The following is a 14,370-nucleotide window of genomic DNA, read 5'->3' as shown; positions in this document are numbered from 1 at the left end:
TAATGTGAAAAAATTAACATTACACTATGAACATTTTTACATTTACAAACTATCCTTTCACAATAAAATACAAATCAATACATAAATAAAATCAAATATGAACAATCTGTGAAATGCAATTTTGACAATTTTCTGCCTGTTCCTAAATGTTTTGTGTAATTGTAGATCCACTGTGACTGGTAAATTGTGTTAATAATAAGCCGAGATGAAATATTGTAGAAAATGTTCTTTTAGTTCCAAACTTTCAAATTTTAACAATATTATGCCTGTTACCAAACGTTTGTGTAACATTGTGTGTCATGCACATTTATGCATTTACTGGCATGCAGGGAAAAAACAGTTCTGTTGATCCAAAACGGGATAGACCTAGAACTACCAGGCCAACGTGTCATCAGTGTGTCAGTGTTGTGTTCAGAAGCATGTATCTTGTAAACAACTGCTGTGATTTCCTGCCCGTCAACATGCCCCTTGTTCTCAAAGGTTCCAATGGGAAAACAAGAACTTTGTTTCATTTTTTCTCTGCAATCCTCTGAGCTGTATGGATAATAAATGTGTCACTGTCCCTGAGCCTGCTGGGTAACTGTGGACAGTCTCTCCTCCTTTTATAAGATTTTGCAGCCGCTCAATAAATCAACTCGGTTTTAACATAATATGAGGTCAGTATTGTACTATTTCTGTTTTCATAGATTAAATATTCAATAAACACTTGATCTGTAAGCATGAAAAATGCACATATTTCCTTTGTGACTGAATGCATTAAAAGTGTGTTTCCAAACATATTTTTATGACACTATTTCTTCTTCTTTTTTGTTTTTTTAAGGGAGGTTGCAAACTTCACTAGTGCATTTCCACCACCATCCAGATGTGAATGATCTTCTGTGGTTTACAGGCAATGACAATACAAATTACATTGTTTTATATGTGGAAAAAAATGTCAATTATAATAAATTAAAAAAATTCCTTACATTCTGTTACTAATCTCAGTATCTTTTAAATACTCAAAAAGATACTTAATTACTTTATGTTCTGAAGATTTACTTAGAATATCTTTTATACCTAATGATCCTCCCATGTCCTCCATTATCCTCTTCATATTGCTTCTTTCCCTTTTGTATTTTATGCAATGCATAAGAACATGTTCTACTGTCTCAGAAACATTACAGCGGTCACATTTTCCTGCCTCATGTTTTCATGTTAAAAATAATGTTTTATTTAATCCAGTGAGTCCTAATCTGAGCCTTGTAAATATTGTCTCTTCTTTTCTACACCTGCCACCCCAGCACCACAAACCAACGTATGGTCTGATAAAGAAAAGTTCTCTTCCTTTGTTTTCTTTGTTCCACTGATCTTGTCACATCTTCATAATTTCTTTCTTAATTACTGAATTAGCTTCTGCTTTGCTAACTTTACTATGAACTGTTATGTTTTCCATTCTAAGGGCTTCCTTTGCATATTTTTCTGCCAGCTCCTTTCCCGCCAGTCCCAAACAAATCTAAGATGTGTTCCGATACTTTGAATTCGGAATAACATAACTAATATTTTGCAGACTTGATCATTCCTGTCACCTAAATTACCTGATTTGAGATTTTCCAAAGCTGATAATGAGTCTGTACATATTATTGCTCTTATTGGCTTAGTTTGTTCCACCCATTGCAGCATCATTATGAGTACTATAAGTTCTGCTGAAAACACTGAAAGATGACCTGTTATTCTTGAGGCAAATTTAACATCAAATTCTGGTACTATAAATGCTACAGATACTATTCCAGTATCTGGTTGCTTAGATCCATCAGTAAAGACTTGAATATATCCATAATATCTATCCACATGCATCATTGCCAATTGCCCATAATCTCCCTTGTGTTTCTTCATTTCCTCATGCCGTGTTGTATCTATCTCTGTAACCGGTAGCAACCATGGAGAGTGTGGTGGATGAACCACAACAGGACTAATTGCAAGACTTGCAACACCAATTTTCTCAGCCTTTTCCAGTACACTTCTGCCAAAATGATCCATTTTACTTTTTGTCCTCATCCCAACACTTTTTGCTGGATGATCATCCCCATGCCCCTGTAAATACACTAAATATGATGAACTTATTTGGAGTCTTCTCAACTCACTTTCACCTACTTCCACCTGTAGAGCACACATTGGCGTGGTTCTCACACCCTCTGAACAAAGCCGTAACGCTGAACTCTGAATAACATCAAGCTTCTTTAGCTGTGTTTGTACTGCAGATCCATAAGCTAAACAACCATAATCAGTTATTGACCTTATTAATCCAACATACATTCTTTTCATAGCCTTCATGTCAGCTCCCATTCCTTACTACTCAAACATCTAATTACATTAATAACCTTTTTACATTTATTGATAACATTTTCAATATGTATTTGCCATGTTAGTTTGGAATCAAACCACATCTCTAAAATTGTATACAATTTACTTTTTCTTGTACTTTACCACACAGTGTAAACTTAAACTCATCAGTGATTTTCTTATGTGATAAGAATATTGTCTTTGTTTTTTCCACAGAGAATCTGAATCCCCATTTTCCAGCCCAATCCTCTACTGTATCAATAACCTTCTGTAGGCTTTTAGCTGTGTATTGTATATATTTTTGCCTCTCTTCCAGAGTGCACCATCATCAGCAAACAATGACTTACCTATTATATAATCAACCAACTCATATATGTCATTTATCATAATAGACAAGAAGATAGGACTAATCACAATTCCTTGGGGAACCCCCTTTTCTACAGTCACACACTCTGAAAGATATTAGTTTATTCTCACTTGAATTTCCCTGTTGCTGAGAAAGTCCCTAATCCACAAGTACATATTTCCTTCTATTCAAAGCACGACACCATTTACTCAGGAAAACTCATTTTGAGGGCGTATTTTTGAGACCACTCTATTTCCCAGGATGCCAAGCGGCAAGTATTGTGAGCCGGATATCCGCTTCGTTTGAGAGCGTGCAGAAACTGCGACACACGTGGGAAAAGCGCCGTGTAGCCTGCGAAGTTAAGACTTTTTCGCGCTATAAACAGCCTTTGTGGCGTATTTTCCAGTCTTTAAGGCTGTAAGAAGAGTGTTTCTTCAACATGTTTCTGCAGTATTACCTCAATGAGAGCGGCGACAGAGTCTACACTCTGAAGGTATGTTTACAGGCTTCAAATCCCACTGGATTCTTCATAAAGACGTACAGTCTCTTTGCCAGTGGTCTTTTGCTTAATTCTGTTTATTTAAAAGCGTGTTTCATCTGAAATATGCTGTATGACAACATTCATATACATTATTCTATACTTATTTAACACGGTCATAAGACAATGTGATTCAGACACTGGATTACGAATGTGACGTCAACAACTGTACGTACATTTAAAATGGTGTGATAGTGTGAAACAGTTTGTGAACAGAACACAGAAGAAATCTCACTGAAAATGTCTGATGCCATAGTGTAACTGTTTACTGCTTGCATGCAGTTGTAGAGGCATCCATTAGCAGTAATAAGTATACATCACTCTCTGGGAAAGTAAACTGGAAAAACATTAGTTTTGTTCTAGCTTTAGTCTTATAAGGAGCCAAAGTTATCTAGAACCAAACATCTAGATGTCTTAGTTGTTGTTTGTGCACAAGAAAGTAGAAACTAGTGGTGATGTTTATTCTAACCAATTATTTCCATATATTCCATGAAACTAACAATGATTTGCATTACAGTACTGTGTAAATCATCCTTAGGGGTTCTTGGGTATATTTTGAGTCCCCTGGTTATGTTATATGCCACTGCACTTTTATTGTAAAACACTTTGTCATTTTATTTGTGAAAGGTGCTGTAGAAATAATGCTTGCTTGCTTTCTTAGATAGTCCATGGAAATTTCAGCTCTAGCGAAAAATAAACAGTTGAGGCTTAGAGTACAGCTACTAATGATGAAATGTAGCTCTGAGTACCAATATGAACTCTTAAGTAAAAAAGGTATTTTAAGTCAGACTGCAGGGTTTTATAGGGTTTTGTGAGTTTAAAAAAAAGTCATGTAAATTTCTTCAAGAAAAACCATGATAGATAGATAGATAGATAGATAGATAGATAGATAGATAGATAGATAGATACTTTAATAATCCTGAGGGAAATTCAAGTATTCAGCAGCTTTACATACAGCACAAGAAGACAAAAAACAGACAGACCAAAACACAACAGTAGGTTAGTAGCCAGGTTGACATTAAGGTTAGTATATATACTCTAAAAGACACTTGCTAAATAACTAAGGAACTACCTCTAAAAGAGCTTCCTGTACAATACAGTAAATAAAGACTTCTGGTTGTATTTACACTAGGGATGTAACGATTACCGGTATAATGATAAACCACAGTAAAACTGCAGACGGTTAGTATTACCGTTTAAATTCTAATTATCATGATAACCGTGTTTGATTACCGTACTTTTAGGGGAAAAAAATCCCATGTAAATATATGGTTTTATGTCAAATATTTGAGTATAGTTTTAATTTATTACAATTTTAATTTCATTTACCTAATATTTGGAACCAATATGCATTTTTAAAGTCTTTGAAAAGGTTCGTTAAGTATCTTTGTGTTATTTATGCAATAAATTATATGCATTTTTCAAATCGGATTTTTTTTTGTGTGTGTGTTTTATGTCCTTTTGTGTTGATCTAGTAGGTCAAAGTGAAAAAATAATAGGCAGATGAGATAGATGAAGTTGTGCTGAAAAAAAGATACCAAACATGAGAACATTTCTTTATATAGTATATAAAGCCAAAATCAAAGGTGCTGAAAAACAGCCTAAATAGGCTCAGACCCCTAAGGGTTAATATTTGAATGTTTCTGTCAACAGAAAGTGCATTATGCCTTTCATTTTATTTGTTTTTTGTTTTGTAAAATACAACTTCGTTAAATTATTTCAGTGTGTGTATTAGTACTTTTCGAACATTTTGAGCACAATTTCAACAATACCGTGATAATAATGATAGCCGTGATAATTTTGGTCACAATAACCGTGATATGAAATTTTCATATCGTTGCATCCCTAATTTACACATTTCAGGGCAGTGATATAATGTGAGACAGTGATATAAAGTGTAGCAGTGATCTAAAGTGAATCAGTGATTTAAGTGTAACAGTTATTTAAGTGATCAACGGTGGTTTGAAAAGTGGGTGTAGTCCAATCGAATGACTCCTAGCTGGAAATGCCTTTTTCTCCAAGTAATCAGGTGCCTGTGGAATCTTTTTCTTTTTGGCAACATGCAGTTATAATATTAATGTTCTTCAGCAATTTTCAAGTACGGTGTAAACTTTCTTGTTTATACTGTCAATGTTGTTCTTATCCTCTGCTTTTTATATATTTTTTTGTACATTTCTATCTTTATTATACCTTTAACTGAGGGCCATTTTGTTTATTTACCGTAACAGCTGTTATGCCTTACGCTGCTCTTAACACTGCAAATTTCCCTGTTGTGGGATGATCTTATCTGATACCTGAAAATCTTCCCTGGAATTACAAAATACACATACACATGGGTTCCAGCAGGGGTTGGACAAAATAATGGAAACACCTTCACCTCAAGATGATAATGCCCCAATCCATACAGCGAGAATTGTTAAAGAATGGCATGAGGAACATTCTAATGAAGTTGAGCATCTCGTATGGCCGGCACAGTCCCCAGACCTCAACATTATTGAGCATTTATGGTCAGTTTTAGAGATTCAAGTAAGACGTCGATTTCCACCGCCATCGTCTCTAAAAGAGTTGGAGGGTATTCTAACTGAAGAATGGCTTAAAATTCCTTTGGAAACAATTCACAAGTTGTATGAATCAATACCTCGGAGAATTGAGGCTGTAATTGCCGCAAAAGGCGGACCTACACCATATTAAATTAGATTTTGTTGATTTTTTAAGGTGTTTCCATTATTTTGTCCAACCCCTGTATATTAGTCTACAGCCAGTGAATCCACTGGAGGTTCCTATGAGTGGCAGAAATCAATCAGGATGGATGCATAGTCTGGCTTCAGTCAGAATTACACATGGGAGATGTGTTGTCACCTTAAGCAGAAGACGTCAACATGCACACAGGGTTTCAACTCAATAAGCTTATTGTATGCCTTCTAATTTAGCCTGTTAATTAAATAAATAATTGGTAAGTTGTGACAGGATCTGAGTAGTGTTAAGTCTTCCAGAGAGTGTTTGTACACAAACAGCACACTTTACCACATTTTACGTAAGAAACTGTCAAAAACGACACAACAGAGAAAGAAATCAGAAGTGAAATGAAGCAAGTGCGATTATATTAATAGTAATAAGTAAAATGTCTTAATTGTATTCATATAACAAAAAAACTGAAATAGACTGATTCTGAAATGAACTTGTCATTCCTCTTTGTCATCTATAGAAGGTGGGACCTAATGATCATCCAACAAGCTCGGCACACCCTGCCCGCTTCTCCCCAGATGACAAGTTCTCCCGACACCGAGTGACTGTGAAGAAACGTTTCGGCCTTCTGCTGACCCAACAGCCCAAACCCGTTCTGTGAGAGGAGGAGGAGAAGAAGGAATGGATGGCTATTAGAGCAGTAAATGGAGGAAAGATGACAAAGATGAGACTGTAAAGAGCAAGAAATCTGCTCATGATCCCGAAGCGCCTGACTCAGATTACAGGGTTAGGTCATGTGGTTGTTATGGATCTTCTTTTTACATACTATACTGTCTTTATTTTTTGAGCTGATTTTTATAAGTTTGTTTTTATTTTAAATAAATGATAGACCCATGGCTTGTAATCACTTGTCTGTGTACAGGTAAAACCCAAATAAATGAGAAAAATAACCTGCATGACCATCACACACTGATTCTACCATGACATTGCTCTAACCCTAACTAACATGACTTGATAAATGATTCTCAGAAACCACAAAAAAGTAATACACTTTGAATTGAACGGAACTGAAAAGCTGGTATGTTAGGAGCATAAATTTATAGGCATCATTTACTATGCATCATACTGTCATATTGCAGCTGTTTTTTTTATTTTTTTTATTTTTTGTTTTTAAGATTTATAGGGAATTTAGATCCTGAAGTATCACAACACTAAATATGTATACACAAGCATGTTACATAGGGTGTTATGTCACAATATATTGAGGAAAAATGTAATACCAAAACAAAAAAATACGGATTATAGACATTTGAAATTGGAAAAAAAGGGGGGAAATAAGAGATTAGGTAAGATTCAAGTTTTTAATAACTCCTACATTATAGTTAGACTGTTAGTGACACAAACTTCAATTCAACTAAACTGAACTACAATTAAGTAGTAAGATTAACCGATTACATATTTGTGTGGTTGGAAATTAATGTCAAAATATTCCTATCAATCGCTATTTTCTTGAGGACTACATTTCCCTAGTCGGGTACTCATCAATGCGCATGCGCCAGTCGTTGATACAACGGCAAACAGGATGGGACCTGCTGGACGCACTCGCATGTTTTTTGTTGGGTCGGTTGGACAAAAAGTGCCGAGAAAACCTGGGAGAGGAGCCAAATCTTCCCAGATGTAACTGAACACAGTCACAGGGTGGAAGCATTTTTTAACGGACACTTAATCGAGGTATGTGCTTAAAACGAGTCATACACAGGGTGTGAGATTTTCAGTGGACATTTGTCGCTGTCAGTGTGAAGACTGGAGCTCCGTGGAGTTGACAGTTTATCAGCGGCATGGCTAGTCCGTGGCTAGCGTTAGCATTGGCTAGCTGTATTGACTCTAGCGGAGTTCCAGCGACCATTCACCCGATACCACCTTTATCTGTAGGTGGCAGAGTGATGGCTCAGTGCCTGACGACATGCGGCTCCTGATTAGGTAGTGTCTAAGACAAACAAAATTGACAACTTTGACAGTAACAAGCTAATTACTGAACCAGTTTATGGCAATTCAACTGCGCGCCTTTCTGATTTTAGCCGCTTTAGGATGCGTTGAACAGAAAAACCGCAGTTAAGGACAGCTGCCGATTTCCTTTCGCTGGGAAAACACTGTCGAAGGTTAGGTTAAATCACCTTCTGTGTAGAATTGTCCTTTAACGCCTGCTCTTTTTGTGCAGTAACATCAGGAGATGTCCACTGACCGGTTCAAGCCAGAATTATTATGGTTAGCTCAATTGGCTTAAGTGGCAACTGAGTGTTGGTTAGCATGCGAGCATCCCTCTCACCTGGACTTGTCTTAATTTAATTTACCGATATGGACTAATTACAGGATATTTGTATTATAAAAATACGTTTAGACGGGTAAATCCCATTGGTTACAGGTGCGTTAATATGACCCACTGTGACAGCTGAGAAGGAGATCCGAAAACATACAGATGATCATATGAAATCTGGTCCTTTTGATTTAAAATAACATGCGTTACATTTTATTGTCCCGAGCAATGGCACAACACATGGCTGCAATCAGCATAAAAACGCAATAGGAAGCCAACGCACTGTAATGTCACGCCACATACATACAACAAATGTAAAAAAAAAAAAAAAAAATATGTAAAGTCAACTGGGCTCTGGGTAATTATTATTATTTTTATTATTCCCTCATTTAAAAGGGTAAAAAATGTTTCCTAAAGCCCACGATGACATCCTGAACTCTTTTGTTTTGTCTGCAATCCAAAGATATTTAATTGACTGGTGCAGGGGAGGAAAGGAACCACAAAATATTAATGTTTAAAAAGCAGAAATACAAAAAAAAAAAAGATTGTTGCCTTGAAAAACAACCCAGGCTGACTGATTATTTGAGTCGTTTTAATCGGATTAAGTTAATAGTTGATAAGTGACTTATCAATAGACTAATCACTGTGGCTCTAATAACCATGATTAATTATCCATAGAAGAAGAAACAACATCAGTATAGACAGAGTAGGTTGTAGTGTTGTGGTAGTCGGGAAAATATGGCTCAAGGGTTTGAAGTTTTTACATCTGCTGGCATCCACTGGATGGTAATCATTCATATTTTTGACATTTAATCAAAAATTGGCTGAGCATTATGTTCTAAAAACTTAATCTGAAATAACAACCACCCAGGCACAAACTAAAGGTGTTTGTAACAACACAGAGTTGTTCAAAAGATAGTAAATCATTTAGAAACTGTTTAGTAATAAGGGTAACATGTTTTGGATTGTATTGGTCTGATATTAATGACTGTATGTCAACAAATGAGGGGCATTTGTGTGGTTTGTATATTTAGTGTGTTTGAGCTGATTAAGGTAATACATCTTCTTTGACAATTTCCTGACCTGAAACACAGATGTGCGGCAAATCAAATGAAAAACTTGGTTGGAGTTGTCTGTCCCAGTTGTCTTTCTCAGGCGGCCATAAGGAGCGAGAGGTCACAGATCGAGTAGAATCCCCAACCAAGTCACACCTTACTAAGATACTTAATTATGGTTCATCACTTCAGTTAGTCACCCATCAGTGTATCATGAGGTAATTATGGTACTATACACTGTTACTGCAAAGAGGTGGAAATCATTGCCAGTGTAGAAATCCTCAACAAGTAGGACAATGTGTCCTTTAGTTTGTCATCATGATGTAACAGTACTGCTTAGACTCACAGGAGATGGAAAAGGGAAAACTGCAGCTTTTGTTTTCACCAAATCAGCTGGAAACTTATGTAAGATACCACAACAAAGGAACAAATATCTGCAGTAATTGATGGAAACACCCTTGCTTCTGTATCACAAAAGGCCATATTGTTGAAAAACATTCTATAGATACTGTGGTAAACTGTGAAACAGTGTATTATATTTATGAGCAGCAGTGCAGTGTTCATGATTGTATGTGTTTAAACTAGAGTCAAACGTGAAAGACCAGTGCAACAGCCCTTTAGTTATGATAAACCCCTCCAGGCTCTATGTCTCACCTGTCCACTTCTAAATGTGGACAGAAAGAGCGTATGAGACAGGCAGCGTTATAAAACAGGAAAATGTGCCATGCCCCTGCATGTAGAGTGAGAGAAAACAGCCAGCAGCTACCAGCCCAACCGGTTGAAACTGCTCTCTTTTAATAATTAAATTATGAACCAAGCTAAAACAACATTTCAGCTATGTCCAATGGTCCGTTCATTTTTTTTTCTTAAGATGACAGTAAATTGCCCAGTTCGCTTTGCACCTTTGGGCAAATTCATTATTGTTTTACTGCTCCTTCATGTAAAGTCCTGCCATGTTGATGTAGAAACGTCAGTCAACATATCCTTTGCATAGAAACTGAAGCTGTACTGCTTCCTTATGTTTTACATGGTATTAGAGAAAATATAGTAAAGCTAATTTCCTTTATATATGATAAACACCACTCAATAGTTACTACAAGTTTGCACAGGAAGCACTAATGTAACTTTTGTGATTGTAGCTGTTTTTCACATTGTCCAGAAAAAAAAAAAGCATGATTGAATTAGAGGTTGGGTAGGCAGTTTTTGTGGTATTACATTCCTCAACAACATTTCAGCATCTTGTAATTCAAATGATCTGAAAGGAAAGTTGACTTCCTCTCTTAGCTCTTTCTCTACAAAATCTCTCCTGTGATGTAAGATATTGGACAGTCACGAGGCTTTTCAGAGAAATCAAAACATGTGACTGGCTGCTGTAATAATCAATTTAATGCACAAACACTGTATTGTTGGTTACACATGTTATTTTGTTTCGGTTTTCCATAGTAGCATGAAACTGTTGCATCATCCATCCTTAAACAGCCTGGGATGTGTATTCTGGAGTCAGTATCTACGTACTGTAGCTTTAATTACTTTAATTGTACATGTCATTCAGCCCAAATTGTAAGACACTGTTGTCATCAAAAGAATAAGCTAATTTAATCTAATTTATGTTTTTTCTTTCTGTCTTCGTATTCCCTTTCACTTCTTCTGTCTCTACATCATGGAACTTTTCCATCCTGCCATATCATCCCCTGTCCCAGTTGTGATAACTGATAGGTGCTTTCATTAGAAAGAGTTACAATTTCATCTGAAAGTTAGGAGGTTTTGAAAAGTGGCAGAAAGAAAGACGGGTTTTATTTTGAGCCACAGTCCTTATCTGTAGGAAGGCATAGTGTAGGTACTAAAAGAAATCTCATGTTTAATTTGCATTTAGATTTTAAGGCATTGAGCTGCATATTTAATGCAAAACTCTACATTCTGTGCTGGTGTTCTAGAAATACTTATCAGTATCAATACATAATATAAATACTTACTAATATCAAACTGAAAGGCGCACAGTAAAGCCTGCTGTAGACATTATTTCATATGCCTGGTGGCAAACAACCACTTTGCTTCAATGGAGAATTGCAGCTGCAGAAGAGAAACTTGTAGAAGCCATTTTTTCTTCAGCATCACTTGGGAGATAGCCTAGCCAATCGCAGCTCAGCTCAGGCCAGAATTGTCCTGCTAGTGAGTCCGTGCCCACCTGCAACCCCATCCCTCTTCTCCTGCATCCCACACAGTACACTCTACTCCCCCTCCTCTTTCCAAGTTGAGTTGCCATGGCATCGGTGCGGTTCACGGTGACGCCCACCAAGGCGGAGGACCTCCCGGGGGTGTCGGACACATCGCCTGACATGAGTTCCCGCTCCAGCGCCCGCGTGCGCTTTGGCTCCAGGGAAAGTGTCAATCGAAGTGATCCGCTCAGCGAGGTGTCTGGAGGTGTGACGACGACAGGTGCCACAGCCGGAGGCGGGGCTGAAACGCCAGACCACAGCTACGTGGAGCAAGGTGAAGTACAGATATGCGATTACAGACAATGTGTGTTGTCATTGCCTCTTGGTTCATGTTCATGCATTCTTTTGTGTGGAGAAACACACCTAGTGTGCATACCTGAATTCATCCTGCTGATGTTTCTAATCCTAATGCATACATTGCTTCTGACAGTAAATCCATATGTTTGAGGTGTGTGACCAGCCACTCCTGTCACTGTTCCCTGGTTGAGAAAACACTTTCCTGAATTTTCTTACCTATCTAAACTAGACCTATCACAATTTAAGATGACAATTAACCAATACACACCAATAATTGTGTTTTTCTCTTCATTTAATGCCATTATTATAGTATGAACTGAGGTATAATTGACAGTTATTGCTGACATCATCAAGCGTGCAACACAGTCAAAATTATGTTTTTGTTAGCATTTTAGAGTTTGCAAATCAAAATTCCACATGACAGGTATGGCATAAATACTGAAATATATACAAATAAGTTACTGACAAATAAAGTGATGACTAATCAGAATGAATGTTAAATCCTGGACGAGCCCTCAGTTATCTTATGGTCCCCAATGCCAAACTCAAGGGGTGAATGCGGGACACATAACAGGTAGCTATACTGTGGTATCATAACAGCTTTATTCTCTTCTTGCTGGCCACTCAGGCGCTGGAATAAATTTACAGGGTTAATACTTAAACAAGGGAGCTGGGGCGTATGTGCAGTGTTCGTAACAGTAAACCACTGCATGCCCAGGCCATATCCATGTTTATTTACACAAAAACATTTGTAAATAAATCCCCAGTATTATTGTCAAATATTAAAGATGCAAATTCTCCACTCAAAAGGGAAGTGTAAGATTTTTAAGACTGCCTGTCATGAAATATGATGTTTGTTAGTTTCACACAGCTGTTTTTACACAGGTATTTGGAAAAGGTTATGATGATAATGCAGAGTGATTGCAGGCAGTTCAAATAATTGTGATCAGATGGAATAATTCTGACAAACCTAATTCTATCTATGAAAATCCCTGTCTCACAATTACTGCATTTAGACTTCGTGATTAAACTCTATGTAAAAAAGAGCAGTGGCGGTACAGCAAATGTCCCCAAAAAGCAATGAGAGAGATTTCTGAATGTGAAATGGTTTTAGCGATACAAGCTAATGCACATCATGCTATGGGTGGATTCCTGCACAGACCTTGCAGTAAGTAAATCAGATCCCTCCTGGCAAGAAGTGTTCTTGGGGCTCATGAGTGTTCAGGCTGGGAGACATCCAAACTGTTTTATAGGAAGTAAAACGAGAAGTTCTATTTTTAGGATTATCCTTGTGTGTGTCTCAGTCTTAAGTGCATTTTTCGATGTGTGTTATGACTCGTTGGGTCATTAAGCTCACCCTGTCGTTTCCTACCTGATGGCTAACTCCCTTAGGTGGTTCACAGTGAAAAGAGCAGTTTCATTGTGGTTGCATTCAGCAGAGAGCAGGAACAATTGGACTATATGCCTGGTGTGACCACGGTGTAGGTTTCACTTCTCCACTGCTGACACAAGCCCACTATGGGGAAGGCACTGTTTCTGATGTTTAGTTAATGGGAGCTGACAGGAAAAACCTTTGCAGGTGGACTTACTCTTAACAGGTGCAGTTGGACCCTGTTTGCAGTTAAAATGCATCTTGGAAAGAGGTGCATTGCAAAATACACTCTGCTTATATGTAGGAAGATGCGTTGTGCCATTTATATTGTGGTTACAGTACAAAGCACTAGAGAAAATATTGATGTTTTAATTCATATAAATGCATTTAGATGGACGAATACTTAAGCTGAACTATCTGTGGACACATACTCCAACCATGATTAGCAATCAGTATGCAAAGTAATGGTTGTGTGCAGCTACAGAAAGGTTTTATGTAATTCCTGAGAATTATTTTACACCTATTACTTACTGCAGTAAATATGAAGTAATCTGCAGTTGTATTTGGGTTTTTTTCTTTCTTAATATTCTAGCTATACTTTACTCATGACTTCATGTGATGATCTTTTGAGATAGAATCCCAATTCAGATCTGAATTACAGTTTTCTCAGCTCTCATAAAATGTTTGTGAGTTACAAGTTTTCTTCTAGTTTTCTCTGGTTTCTAGAGGTTTTGTTTGTGCGATGGCTTTTAGTTGTTGGTATCTGATTAGAAATTCTGCATGTTTGCATCTTCATTATTTCTGACTGACATTACAATATAGACTTTATATAGATGAAGTAACTGCAGCTTGACATTTACATGTACATATAGCTGCAGTGTTTCAGATTGTAGTGGCCTACTTTATCTTGCTGGAGTTTTATAATGGATCAAAAATTGTAAGCCTCATAGCATAATTTCCAAACACATACACAAATGAACAATGGGCGGCCGTGGCTCAGAAGGTAGAGCTATAATAACAGAAGGGTTGGCGATTTGGCACGAATTGGCAGCCACGCTTCCGTCAGCCTGCCCCAGGGCAGCTGTGGCTACAAACATAGTTTACCACTACCAGAGTGAGAATGTGAGAGCGAATGAGTAATGGAATAAAGTACCATAGAAATCTAATCCATTATGATTATTATTATTATGATAAGAAGTATTGGGACATGTTGAATTCAGGTGTTTCT

At 37.2% G+C, this 14,370-nt stretch overlaps 1 protein-coding gene across 7 annotated transcripts in view; it reads left to right on the top strand.

The window, feature by feature from the left end:
• The first annotated feature begins 7,455 nt into the window (after positions 1-7,455).
• slc12a6 (solute carrier family 12 member 6) overlaps positions 7,456-14,370 on the top strand; it is a 42,250-nt gene continuing 35,335 nt past the window's right edge. For 6 of the 7 annotated variants that reach the window (XM_030162227.1, XM_030162224.1, XM_030162226.1 and 3 more), the window contains exons 1-2: positions 7,456-7,619; positions 10,958-11,747. In XM_030162227.1, the coding sequence (XP_030018087.1) occupies positions 11,519-11,747 (229 nt within the window). In that variant the 5' untranslated portion in view covers positions 7,456-7,619; positions 10,958-11,518. The remainder of the gene's footprint in view (positions 7,620-10,957; positions 11,748-14,370) is intronic. The other variant, XM_030162228.1, reaches the window with a different exon arrangement.

The sequence above is a fragment of the Sphaeramia orbicularis genome, chromosome 18 (genome assembly GCF_902148855.1).
Source record: "Sphaeramia orbicularis chromosome 18, fSphaOr1.1, whole genome shotgun sequence".
Classification (NCBI taxonomy): Eukaryota; Metazoa; Chordata; class Actinopteri; order Kurtiformes; family Apogonidae; genus Sphaeramia; species Sphaeramia orbicularis.
Note: the sequence above shows the minus strand (reverse complement) of the source record. Positions and strands in the feature narration are given on the sequence as shown.